Consider the following 12,870-nt stretch of genomic DNA (forward strand, 5'->3'; position numbering starts at 1 on the left):
TAAAATAGTTCCAGTTCCATGCAGTTTTGCAGAGTGAGTGACAGGATTTTTCTTCTCTCATTGCATTTACTCCCGTTAGTGACAAATAATGGTAAAGCTGGCACTCAGCCTGGGTGGGGAAAAGCAGCGGGGCAGTCGGGGCTGGAGCTGTGGGCACCCGCGGTCAGAGCGTGTCCCGGCACCCCGCCCCGGGCTCTGCTCGGGGCTTGGCCGCTCTGGCGTTTCGCAGATGTTGAGTTCCTCAGCCTCCTGCGGGCACAGCCGCTGTGCTCTGGCCCCGAATTGCGAACCGCAGCCCCGCTGGCCCGGCCAGGGGAGCCCCCAGCCCAAGGACAGATCCCCTCGCTCCTCTGCAACCCAGCGGGAGCCTGACAACGAACATTTAATTAAAGCCAGTCCCCACGTGATTTGAAAACAATTGTTTTTAATTACAGTGCATCAGAATTATATTTTTAATGAATTGTACGGTGCTCTGGTGATCCCCATCCACTCCCGAAGCTCGGGAGCACGTAGATGTTCATTTTCTGATCTCTGTTTTATTTTACCCTGCACAGACACACAAAGGCGCAGCCTGCCGGCAGAACCAGCCCCTGGCCGGGTGCTGCCCACGAGGGGCTCCGGCGTTCCGGGGTCAGCACCGCCGGTCCCGGCGGGCGCTGGGCCCGGCACCGTGCGGGGAACCGTGCGGGAGCGCCCCGCCGGCTCCGTGCCGTGCCAGGGCTGCTCCCAACGGCACCGCTGCGGCTTTGGGGGTCGGACCAGACCGCAGTGACCCCGCAGCTCACCCCAGCACTGAGCTCTGCCCGGAGCACTGCGGGGGCTGGCTCCGAGCACTGCCCACCCTTCCCTCGCCCTCTGTACCGGAACCACCCGGTCCAGCCCGGGAGGAGAAGAGGCACGAGAAACCCGTTAATGGCGTTAATGGTGTCAATGCTCCTCTCCTCTTCCTTCTGGGGAGAAGGCGGAGTGTCAGCCCCACCGAGGCGCCCCGGCAGCCGCGGCACCCCGAGCTGGGCAGCGGCACACGCCGTTCGGAGCGGGGGCAGAAGCGCTGGGAAGGCGCCGCGCACGGAGGCTGGAGCCGCTCCACGCCCGGCGAGGAGACAGCTGAGCCTCCTCCGGACCGGCAGAGCGCGGCTGACTCAGCTCCGGCGCTGCGGAGCCCGCGTGGGGCTCCACGTGCCCCCGAACCGCGGTGCCCCCCGAACCGCGGTGCTCCCCGTGCCCCCCGAACCGTGGGGCTCCCCGTGCCCCCCGAACCGCGGGGCTGGCCCCGCTCCGGCCCCGGGGACGATGTCGGGCCCCGGCGCTCGGCAGCGGCCCGAGGAGCCGGGAGCAGCGCCCGGCAGGCAGCAGCTCTGCCAAAGGCATTCCCGGCTTGGCACGGGACCTGTTCCCCAGGCAAGAAGAGACACGAAGCCGCTGACACGTTTCTTCCTGTTCCCATTGAAAACTGAGAGAAATCATGCGCTGGGTTTAACAGATTTCTCCCCAGAATGAGGCTTTGGCTCAGAAGGGGAGGATAGGAGGGTTTAAAAAATTAATACAAAATTCTGTTTGCCCCAGAGTACTGTCACAGCACGCTCGGACAGGCTGCCGGGTCCCTCACCGACTTCTCGTGGGCTGCTGGGGTCTGAGCTGGTGCCACTTGGAAAGCAGCAGTTTGGTTTGTGTGATCGTTAATGCCCACTGCATCGGGAAAGGATTTACAAATCAAGTTGAAGAAAATGTTGCCCATCTGTTACGAGTGGGAACCTTCAAAGTGCAGCATCACAAACTATCACCCAGCACTGTGGAGAAAAAAAAAGGAGGGAAGCAAAGAGAAAGGGTTGGAGGAATGTCCCCTCCCTGCTGCGTGTCCGGCGGGGGGAGGCTGAGCCACGGGCAGAGCGGGCAGCGGGCACTGCCCGGGCTGGGGCTGGCACTGCCAGGAAATATCCGGGAAGAGGAAAGGCCCAGTTCCAGCGGTGACTGTGGAATGACACGGGACAGGCCCGTCAGACACAGAGCCGGGCTCCGGCAGTTTCCAGCTCTGGGCACTGCCCGGGGGTCCTTGCCTTGCACCTGCATGTTGGGGCATCCCAGGCCGTGGGGCCGGCCCCATCCCATCCTATCCCATCCTGCCCGATCCCGTCCGTCCTGTGCCGTCCCCACGGGATGTGGCAGCGCTGCCCGACAGCCCCACTCGCGGGGCTCACGGCAGAGCTGCCCCGCTCGCCCTGCGAGAGACCCGCGGCTGCGGGAGCCCGGGGGTGGCACCCGGGGCAGCGCCGGGGGCTCGGCAGCGGGCACTGGGCACGGCCCTGTCTCCCTCCATGCCAAACGAGGGTTCTGTGGCATCTGCCGAGCGGCAGAGCCGCGTGTGCCAACTCGCAGCTGGGTTGCCTTGTTGCTGCCCTGGAAGCAACGCGGTGCCCGAATTCCTGAGCAAGAAAACAGCTTGGGAAAGAGAGGATTGCTCAATGCACCTGCTGGTGAGTCAGAGGGCGCAGACCCGCACGGGGTACCAGAGGCAGCAGGGAACGACCCGGGGGGACCAGCCCCTCGCTCTGGCAGAGAATTGGCACTCCGGGCTCGGCTCTGGCCTGAGCCCTGCCCCGAACCAGTGCCAGGGCGCTGGGCTGGGTTTGGCCAGGTGCCCGGGGCCAGAGCTGCCCCAGCCAGCAGCATCCTGCAGCCCCAGGCGGCCCCGGTGACACCGGGAAGGGGCTGCCACGGGCGGCTGCGGCCGGGGGCTCGGCCGGGTCACCAGAGAAGGTGCCAGGCCAATGTCTGTGGTTGCCAACACCCAGCCCCAGGAGGCTCCTCCAAGGAAAGGGACATGGATAAACCCATGGAAGGGCAGCCAGACCAGGGTGTGCATCTCACAGCAGAGACACACGTCCCCCAAACAGCATGGAGGCGTTTTGGAGAACAGACACAAAGTGACTGATACCGGCGATGGGGAGGGGTCAATACAGGCAGGCAGGGGGACCCTCGAGAGGGAATGTTGGTAGAGGCTCAGGGACCCCCCAGAAGTTTTATAGGGCAAGTTGGATTTTGTGAATTCCCTCCAGCTCTCTCCTGTGAGCTGCTCCTCTTTCCTCTCTATCTGTGCATCTATTTTAGGATGAAGTTTTCACTTCGGCACAGATGTTCAGAACTGGGTTTCATGCAGCAACAATATGTTCACATCATTTTCCTTTTTGCACCAGAAACCACGAACTGGGAGCTGGAGTCAGCAGCGGCTGTCAGAGCTGGTAAGTGACACTCTGGGCACATTCCCCCCCTTTGCTTACGGCTGCCGATGCCACGGGCACGGTGCCCATGGCCAGACCCCTTGGCCACCACGTGTTGGGGTCTCCCTGGCAGCAGCCTGGCTGCTGCTGGAGCCCAGCACATCCCTCTGGCTGCCCTGGCTGTCCCCAGACCCTGGCAGGGGCTCAGAGTCCCTGGCACAAAGTCAAAAACACCTGTGGCTTTGATTTTAGCCTGGGGAAAAGCTGCCAACTCTGTGTGAGGAATTACAAACCACAAGGGTTTGAGTAGTGTGATATTTGAACTAACACAGGGTAAAAAAGTAGAATTTTGGGGCTTTTGAGAATGGGGTTCAGGGGTGCAAGATGGAGGGATTTGGGCGTGTCCTGACCTTCTCCTTCTTCTTGCCCCCCATGCCTTGCTGTGCTGGTGACACTTTTCTGTTGGTTTAAGGTACAGACACACTGCCCAACATAAATTATAGATATTGGCACGTTATTGTAAACATGGCACAGGTAGTTTTTGGTATAAAATGCAAACACCGCCCTGAGGGCAGACAGAATGCCATGGCCGAGCTGCTGGCCAGAGCTCAGCAGGGCAGAGAGAGAATGTTTGAGACAAGTGGAAATGAACAGCCTTGAGAGGCCGACCCTGCACATTTCAGACTGCTCCTTTGGCGCCTCGGACTTTACACTCTCAGGCTATCCCGACACCCAGCAGGACCCCGGGAGGCGGCAGCACCGCCGGCACCCCTCAGGGTGTTAAATGTTAAATTGGGCACCGGGCAGCGAAGGAGCGTGGAGGCGAAGGCCGGCATTGGAACAGTGTGGGAATGGGAGGGAAGGGACCAGAGAACTCCTCCACAGCCACGGGGCTCCGGGGCTGGGACCACAGAGAGGGGTGTGATCGGCTCCGTTTGGGCGGGAAATATGCTCTTTTAAAAATTACAAATAATATCTGGCTGCAAAAACACCCTCAGAATTATTGTTTCCTCCTTCCTGCAACCATTTCCTGCCCAGGGAGCAGAGGTGATTCAAACTCCTCCCCAGGTTCCTGTTCCTCACTCCCTGAAGGCCCAGAACCCTCCCCCAGTTCAGAACAGTCTCCCAGCTGCAGACACAGGAGATGCTTGGAACGAAGTTTTATTATTTTGCTTTTCACAGCTGATACAGTCGTTGTTTCTGCTCCCGGGGTTGTCATTGTCCTGGCCCTGGGGCCTCATCCCAGAGGGGTGGCAGGACAGAGAGGAGCCAGGGGCAGCGAGGTGCCAGAGCCGCAGCTTCCCTTGGCAGCAGCTCCTCTCTGGCTCCGCTCAGCACCCGAGCCCCGCTCCTCGCTGGCAGCCCCGCGGGCAGAGCCGCTGCTCCCCATCCTCTCCCCAGACGGAGCTGCGCAGGACGGACCGGCCCGGGGGTCCCGCAGGGCAGGACTGACCCCACGGCCGCTCTCCGAGCTCCAGAGGAAAATCCAGCTGGGCTCCTCTTGCCACCTCTGAACCAGTACTGCTCGACGCGTTGTTTTTGCCTTGGCAGCTCAGTGTGGGGATGAATGATGTGCTGGTGCCATCCTGAGCACAGGACAAAGGGGTGCAGGGACTGGGCGCTCGGCCAGCAGGAATGGGGTGTCCAGGTGTGCTGGGCTGGGAAATGGTGCCAATGGACCCGAATGGGAAAGTCCAGTTCATGGTGGGGGTCACAGGAGACACCTGGAATCCCTCCGGAAAACAACTGCCCTGAGGTGCTTCTTGTAATCAATTAAAGGTGTGATATTCTGATCAAAAATTTTGATTATCGGTGATTTGTGGGAAACCGAGGGAGGAACTGCAACACGTGGCAACAGAGCTCCCTCTAATGTCAGTCTCTGCCTGGCTGCACCCCGCTCCTGCTGCCCCATCCCCTCACCGCCCTTCCCTGTGCCCCCCTTCCTTCCCTGTGCCCCCATCCCTGCACCTCCAGTTTCTGCTCCCCGTTCCTTTCCCCCCAGTTCCATGCTGCCCTCACTCCCCTCACTGTGAACTCCCTGCACCCCAGCTCCCTGTGCCCCCATTCCCTGCAGGCAGGGCCGGGGGTCCCAGTGTGTCCCTGAACCTCAGTGGTGTGGCCACAGGAGGGTGAGGACAGCGGGGGCTGATCCAAGATCTGGGGGTTTTGTATTTACCCCAGGACTAACAGGAATATCCTCAACAGGTGGTATTTCACTACCTGTCCTGTGGGTGGAACGCGGGGCTGCAGAAAGCCCCAGTACCAAATAAATTGTGGGCAGTCCCACAGGTGCTCAGACACGTCCAAGCCTACACAACGCAATGGAGCCACTTTTAACCTGGTAGAGAAAAGGATAATTAAGAAAGAGAACTTTTATTAGGGCAATTTCACTTTATTTTTTCCATACAGCAAGGTCAACTATAGCAGTAATAATAAAATAAGCATAAACCCAAATTGCAGCCCAGGACAGAGTACGTAACTGGAGCAACTACAAGCAAAGTAAGTCTGTGGTTACGTAAGAGCAAACCCAAGTGCGCCCGTCCTTCCAGCAGATGGCCCGGGGGCTGAGAGCGGCTCGTTAATTAATTAATTACTGATTGCTGCGAGCCCAGCCCCAGCCTGCTCCCAGCTTTGGGTTCCTGCAGCGCTTCCTGCCCAGGGAACTGTCCCAGGCGGTTCTCACCTGCTAAAAGAACAAAACCACTACAGCGAGAAAAGAATCCCCTACCTACAGCTACGGGTGCTGTTCCGTTTGCCTGTCGTGGTTGAACTCTGTGAATGTCAGTATTTGTTTTGAAGAATCTTTTTTGTGAACAAGAAACCACTGAAATTGTCAGAAACTGGTTTGAATAGCATATATCTTTAATATATTTTGATACTTTAAACATGCAGTAGATTTTGAATAATGTACGGAATATCTGAGCCATGATTCCCTGGATGGGCTGAAGTACCTGCTTTTTTTTTTTTTTTTTTTTTCTTTTTTTTTTTTTCTCCTTTTTTTTTGTTTCTTAATGATTTTCAGGCAGATTTGACCCAGTGGAGCTTCTGTCAGTCATGAGATCTCAGAAGGATGGCAGATCTTTCCAGCTGAAAAAATCCTGGCAAACTACAAGCTGTCCACATAAAGCAAAGCAACTTTTTGGAAGGGGGATGGAGTGCTAACTCTGTGCCACTTTTGCAAGCAATTTTGTTCAGCCTGTCATTTTATTTAGCCTTAACAAAACTCCTTGTAATTATAGACATTTTTATTCAAAATAAGATCTTACTATTATACAGGTTTCTCTCTTTTTTGACTATATACAGAAGTGCAAAAAGTCAACCTTCGCTCTCGACGTCCCAACTGCAGCATAATCAACCCTCAAGAGTTTGCACACACACACTAGGATTCTTGTTACGTAAACTTTGAGTATTTGGATTATCAACAAAAAGTCCCTTGATCTATTGATTATGCAGCTTATTTATAACAAGGCCTGATATTCAGGGATTTCAAAAAATATTTAAACAATATTTTAACATTTGAAATGGATACAGTAGAAAATAAATTTTATTCTAACATCTAGGAACTAGATTTTTTTTCTCATAATAACTAATTACAAACAAAATAAATCATCAAAATATTACTCAATTGTCTGCCAGGATTGTTGCCATAGCAACAACTTAACTTCTTACTTAGCAATGATTATATAATTATAAGATATCCATATAAAAGATCTTTGTTCTTTGAATGAAAACTAGACAAGAACTAACAATGACTGACATTCTTACATTGTCGTATTAGATCAGTAAAATAGAAATCATTTCGTTAACAATAATACGAATACTCATAAGACACTACATATAGATTCCAAACTGAGTATGTTATGAAGAAAACTACTTTTTTTTTTTTTTGTATTTTGAAAAAGCCATCAGTAAACTCTAATAAAACAAAATTCTATGAACTGAAATGGTATCAACTGATAATAGAAAACGAAAATGAGCTAATAAATGTAAGAAAACTACACTTTTAACAAGAAAAAAATAAGTAAATTCTCTATGGTAAGTCACTACAATAACATGTGAAGTCACCTATACTTTCTTAACACGATTGAAATTACATTGGTATGGGTTTTAACCCGTAATGTAATAATCTAAGGCTTTAATAGATGTACAGTACAATCAGGAAAATCAACACATCATTCTTATCTATAAAGCATCTCTCTCAAGCATAAAAACTCGCAGTAAACTCGGAGTATGGCGAGTTCTACAACCGAACCCGCGCCTCTCCCTCCCTGCCCACCTGGGGCCTGGCCCCAGGCAGCCCCTGGCTGAACAGAGCAAAAATATCCTTTACTGGCTGCAACATCCAAACCACAAAAAGGAATTCCTTTGGATGAATCCATTCTTAGAACTTGAATGCACATCTATTTGTTTGTTTTTATTTTGTAAAGGCTTTCTAAGGCTATAAGCAGTTAATCTGAACAAAAAAAAATCACATATAAAACTCACCCGAGTATTAACCCACCCGATTTCTACACTAACGTCTCATTTGTCCTATTTTGGTTTGTCATGCATCTGCTGTCAGTGCTTCTGCGTCTTTGTTTAGAGTCGCCGCGGACGCGGGACTTGATGAATTAAAGTGAAACCCATCTCTGCAAAGCATTTATAGTCCTTGTGACTCCTGACAGAGGCTATAAATAGAGCAAAAGAAGTTCCTCAAACATTTGTTACTGTGTCTCAGAAATGGCTTTTCCCTTTGCAGCTCACCTTTTACAGGAACTATGCATAAATATGACATACAACGCCTTGGGAGAGTTTACAGATAATGTTGTCCCTCAGGGTTATGCACAGCTGGAGCATCTCTCTGGTGCTGCCCACTGGCTGTGAGGAGCAATTGGCCATTTCTGAGACAGCTTTGGTTTGAAACAGAACGGTGCCCTTTGACTGATCAGTACTCATCAAGTCAGTTAAAACGTGGTTCTGAAAGTAACACTGCAGAAATAATACTCTGATGGATGTACAGTCTATGGCACTTCATGAGAATCCTTAACAACGTGGTACTTAAAGCCATTGATGTGCTTTAAAATATACACAGTTGTGGTTTTGCTTGGCACATTCATCTCTGTCAGATTCCTCTCTTCTCATTTCTTACAATCTATTACATTAAAAATATTACTCTTAAACAAAAATTACTGTGCATGCACGCTCTCGTCTATAATGGCAATTTTAAATACAAGGTGCACCTTTGTTATTTGTAAACCTTGAAAGAAATAAACTTACTTTAAAAAATTATATCTTGGTCTACAGACGTACCAATACATAATAGATTCTGGGCGCAGCACCGTCGGCCTTTCGGGCGGGCGCGAGGCCGGGAGCGGCCCCGGAGCCGCGGGCAGCGCGCGGGAAAGGCGGACGGTGCTGCGGCCCGGACAGCACGATCACCTCAGCACAAATACCAACTCAATGTACAAATAGATAGGCAACGGTGTGCAGTGGAGTCCCACGGCCTCGCTCCGTCTCGTTAACATGCAATGTGTGATGTCACTGCTGAGGGTTCCCAGTGCTGCTGGACAGTATTTACAAACGTTATGGCTAATGAGCTCGGCCTCTTCCCACCCAAATCCGGCCTCTTCGCCGCGGATACCATCTGGGAAGGGAAGAGCACAGAGTGTTCTCGGCACAACCAGGACTCGGTGTCACACACAGCAGCCCCAGCTTTACACCCGAGGCTGTGTCCCTGCAGGAGCCCTCCCATCCCATCCCATCCCATCCCATCCCATCCCATCCCATCCCATCCCATCCCATCCCATCCCATCCCATCCCACCCCATCCCCCTGGAGGCATTCCATCCACCCCATCCCATGCCTGCCGCCCTCCCTGCATCACTCCAGCAGTTCAACGATGGTTATGCTCAGCTGAAAGGAGCAGCCGTGATTACCAACCCACTGTGGCCAAAGGGTCAATCCTCACCCTCAGAAATAATTCCATTATGGCCAAGGAATTCAGTAAAAACACGGCAGAAATGGAGCACAGGAGAGAGGAAGGTAACACAAACGAGGAGCCATCAAGGGGAATCTCACAACAACAGGAGAATTACGAGTTTCCAAACCCAGGGAATGCTGGGGTTCCGAATTTTGAGATTTAAAAGCCATTCTTTCTGAAGAGAACCTGACGGAATCACCTTCCCCCCAGGGCTACCCCTCAGCTCAGCTCAGTGCTGAGGCCACCACAGAGTGAACATAAACCTCTGTGAACCCCGATTTTGCTGGGTGGGCATGTACAAACTAACACATGATGTGGCCACTGGTATCTGTGGGCTCTCCCCTTGAAGAGGAATGGTCCCTCAAGGGGGGGCAGAGCCTCTGCCCCCAGAGCTTACTGGTTTTCTTAGAAAGAAGACAAAAACATTCTGTCCCTTACAGCAATAACCTGCACACATAAGGGTAAGAAAAAATACAGCAACAACACATTGGGAACTTACTGTTTGATGACCAAATGTCTACATCTGTGTAACATACTTGTGGCTAGTCAGATGTTCGGCAGATATTATGGGTATCTACAGGTAAGAAATGTAAACAGTGAGTGACAGGTGCAACGAGCCCACCCAGAGGCACAGCATTTGCTACAGAACATCAGTTTAGGAAAGGGAGGATCAGCTGTGAGTTGGTGGATTTATATTGTAACTATAAGTTAAAGTCAACTGAAGTGCTACAATAGCAACTTATAACTGGAAAACACTGGGTTAATACTACTGGACAAATACAAATAAGTATTACTGGTTGTTCAGGAAATAGGAGAAGTTAACATCTACAAGTCATGCAGTGCAGTAATTGAAAATAGCCCTTTTTGTTGGCCTACACAAAATTCTGTGCTTTCAGTGTCTCAGACGGTGAATTCTACAGTGGCCTCGTTTCAGTGTGATTTTGTGAAGTGTTCACTGCTGTCACTGTCACTGTCCTGGGTTTTGAATGGCAAACCTACGATCCCTGAGCTGGATTTCCATGGCTGGTGGAAATGTGGGGCTCGGAAGAGCTCTGTCCTTCCCGCAGCACCGCAGCACCGCGCGGAGCCGCCCGCAAGCGAAGCCTCCCGAGCGGGAACACCCCCGGAGTGCTCGGCTGCACAAACAGCCCCGAGCACCCCACAAGTGCCCATCTGCCCAGGTGCCCTCTAACACAGCAGGTTACGCTGGAGCCAGCTGCCAGCAGTGCCACTAGCGGGTGACGCCGTGCCCTGGCCGTGGGTCACAGCGGCACCCCAACCCCGCAGCGCCAGGGCAGCAGATGTGCCCAGTGCAGGGAACTGTGCTGGGCAGGACACAACACGGATTTGCACAATCCCAAATGGCCGTGGCGCTTGGAAAGACCCTTTGTCCTGACGGGCACCAGGGATGGGCTGTGCATTTGCCCAGGAAAGAGAACGGGGGTTTATTCTCAACTAACTCCCTGGCAGGACCTGCTGCTGCTCTTCCACCCACGTGCCCTCTCCTCCCCTGGCAGCTCGCATATCCCAGCACTGCCACCTCCACAGAAAGGGGCTTGGAGCAGAATGAAGCTTCTCATACCATGTTTTCCTGCTGCTGCAGGACAGGCTGCGGCACCCGGCTGGAGCAGCATCAGGGGCAGTGCTGTCGAACAGACCAAGGACCTTCCGCACCAGCCCGGGAAGATGGAGGGCCACATCTTTAGCCTTTGGCATGCAGGCACACGGCATTGGGTGGCATTAAATACCTTCAGCATTGCTCACATGGCATATACATATATGGCCATATATGTATATATGGAGGTTTGGCTGCAGAACTGCACTAAGTGTGTTATGAGGCTCTGGGGAGGAAAGGCATGAAATGACCAGATTCTACAGCAGGAGGTTTTCCCTGTGATCTCCCTAGGAAGTGCATGGCTACTCACAGAGAGAGGATTTTAAAATAATGACTTTTTCTGTGGCTTGTCTTGCTCTCAAAACCCCCAGGACATGCACAGGATACAGAGACACACTGGAAGTAACTGTCTGGTGCAATAAGCTACAATATTAAGAGACTCTGGGCACACAGGAGGTTGTTTGCTGAGGTGGCACATATGCAGAGGTAGCCCCACGTGTGAACTAGCTTTTCAAAACACAAGTTCTTAGGCAAGTTTAAAGCCCTGAGTGAGCTGTTCATTCAGCAAACATTTCTCAAGAGAAGAAAGTGCTAGCTGCTGAGCAGACTAACCTGGGCTGGTTTTGGAATCCTACAATATCCAGGTCCCTTTGGAGCTCGGGATGTGCACGCCTAGGTGTCACTGCAATGACGCCATTTGGGAATTGTATTTTTGAGAGATGAGGAAGCAGACAGGTTAACGAGGGATGTACAGCTGGGGCAGCACAAAATGGTAAAGGCTGAAGCCAAAGGCCCTGGGGCTCACTCTGCAGCTCTGGTGTCCTGAGGCAGGAGCTGAGTGCCTCAGGTAAGCCTGCCTGAACACTGGCATTTACCTGCACAGCAGCAGAGCTGCACAACGCTGAGGAGAACCTGGAGCTCCCTTTCTAAGGGGCACACATGTGATCCCACTGCGCTGGAAGCAAGACCTGCATATCAGACCAGAACTGACAGCTTCATGGCATGGACAACTAACTGCCCAGAAAACCTCAAAAAATAATTAGCTTTTAGAAGAGGAACAGGAGAACTCTTTAAAACATTTTTATTGTTGCACGTTCAGCCAGGCGTTGTACAGAAATCTGCTTTTCTGACAGCATCCTGTGCTCAGGTGCAGCTCCAGCCGCTCCTCTGGCCCAGGGACTCATCTGTACAGCACTGGTTCTGGCTTTCCTGGGAGGACTTCTAATCACTTACGTGGCAAAGCATTACTCTCATATTCCTGAAATACATCCAAACATGGCAATGACTGGGGTGGCTATTGAGAAATAAACCCAGACTCTAATGGGCATTTTCTTATCTGAGCTCTGTTCAAAGCAATGGGCCACGCCAAGGAGAATCACAAGGCTGCAACAAAGGCTTCAAGGAAGTTTCTGTGTGGCCCATGCTCACAGTGTTTTGTTTTACGCTTGGAAGAGGAGAGTCAGAACATGTTTGGACTGCTAAACTCAGACTGGAAGAACCTGCAACCCCTCTGCACAAAGACTCCTCTGGCTTTCCCTGAGTTCTGCGCTGAAAGGAGCTGTTGGCTCCACAGAAATGGAAATAAATCATGGGTTTGTGTATTATCCCTTGCTCTTTGCATCCCTGAGAGCAGAAATAAGCAGCGTGGCCCATAAATGTCAAGACTGAGTCAGAAACCCTATTGTCAATTATTTTTAGCATCAGAAATGGAACTGCAGCACCTTTGGAGCACAGCTAAGGGCTGATTAAGCTGTGCTGCAGCTCTCTGAGAGAATGTGTAGGCCAACAAGAGGTCAGATCCAAACCCCCATGCTCATTAAAGCACCGATCTCGAGTGTCTGTAAGGAACAAAGCTGTAAATTAGCAAACCTGGTTGGCTGTGGCTGTTGCAGCGAAGGGAACACTTGTGGCAGATGTTGTTGCTGCAGACACAGTGGCTGGCGTAGCACCGTGCACCATGGGAACTTTCGGAAGGAAAATCAAATAAGCAAACGTACAGAAGAGTGGAGCAGTATGGGACCAGAGCGACACGTGGCAGGGCCATTGAGCATGGTTTACCACAGCGAGAAGCCCGAGACA

General features: G+C 52.1%; 1 protein-coding gene and 1 long non-coding RNA gene across 35 annotated transcripts in view; one reads left to right on the forward strand and one right to left on the reverse strand.

Annotated features, from left to right (window-relative positions):
• The first annotated feature begins 1,931 nt into the window (after window positions 1-1,931).
• Window positions 1,932-5,018, forward strand: LOC121470396 (uncharacterized). The gene is made up of 3 exons (XR_012057336.1): window positions 1,932-2,474; window positions 3,109-3,239; window positions 4,401-5,018. It is a non-coding gene; the product is annotated as an uncharacterized lncRNA (long non-coding RNA).
• A 571-nt stretch (window positions 5,019-5,589) lies between these two features.
• MBNL1 (muscleblind like splicing regulator 1) overlaps window positions 5,590-12,870 on the reverse strand; it is a 61,334-nt gene continuing 54,053 nt past the window's right edge. For 18 of the 34 annotated variants that reach the window (XM_032749923.3, XM_032749902.3, XM_032749925.3 and 15 more), the window contains 4 exons: window positions 12,661-12,755; window positions 10,759-10,883; window positions 9,676-9,750; window positions 5,590-8,841 (listed from right to left, as the gene is read on the reverse strand). In XM_032749923.3, coding sequence (XP_032605814.1) covers window position 9,750; window positions 10,759-10,883; window positions 12,661-12,755 — 221 coding nt within the window. In that variant the 3' untranslated portion in view covers window positions 5,590-8,841; window positions 9,676-9,749. 34 annotated transcript variants of the gene reach the window in all.

Source organism: Taeniopygia guttata, chromosome 9, assembly GCF_048771995.1.
Source record: "Taeniopygia guttata chromosome 9, bTaeGut7.mat, whole genome shotgun sequence".
Taxonomy (NCBI): domain Eukaryota; kingdom Metazoa; phylum Chordata; class Aves; order Passeriformes; family Estrildidae; genus Taeniopygia; species Taeniopygia guttata.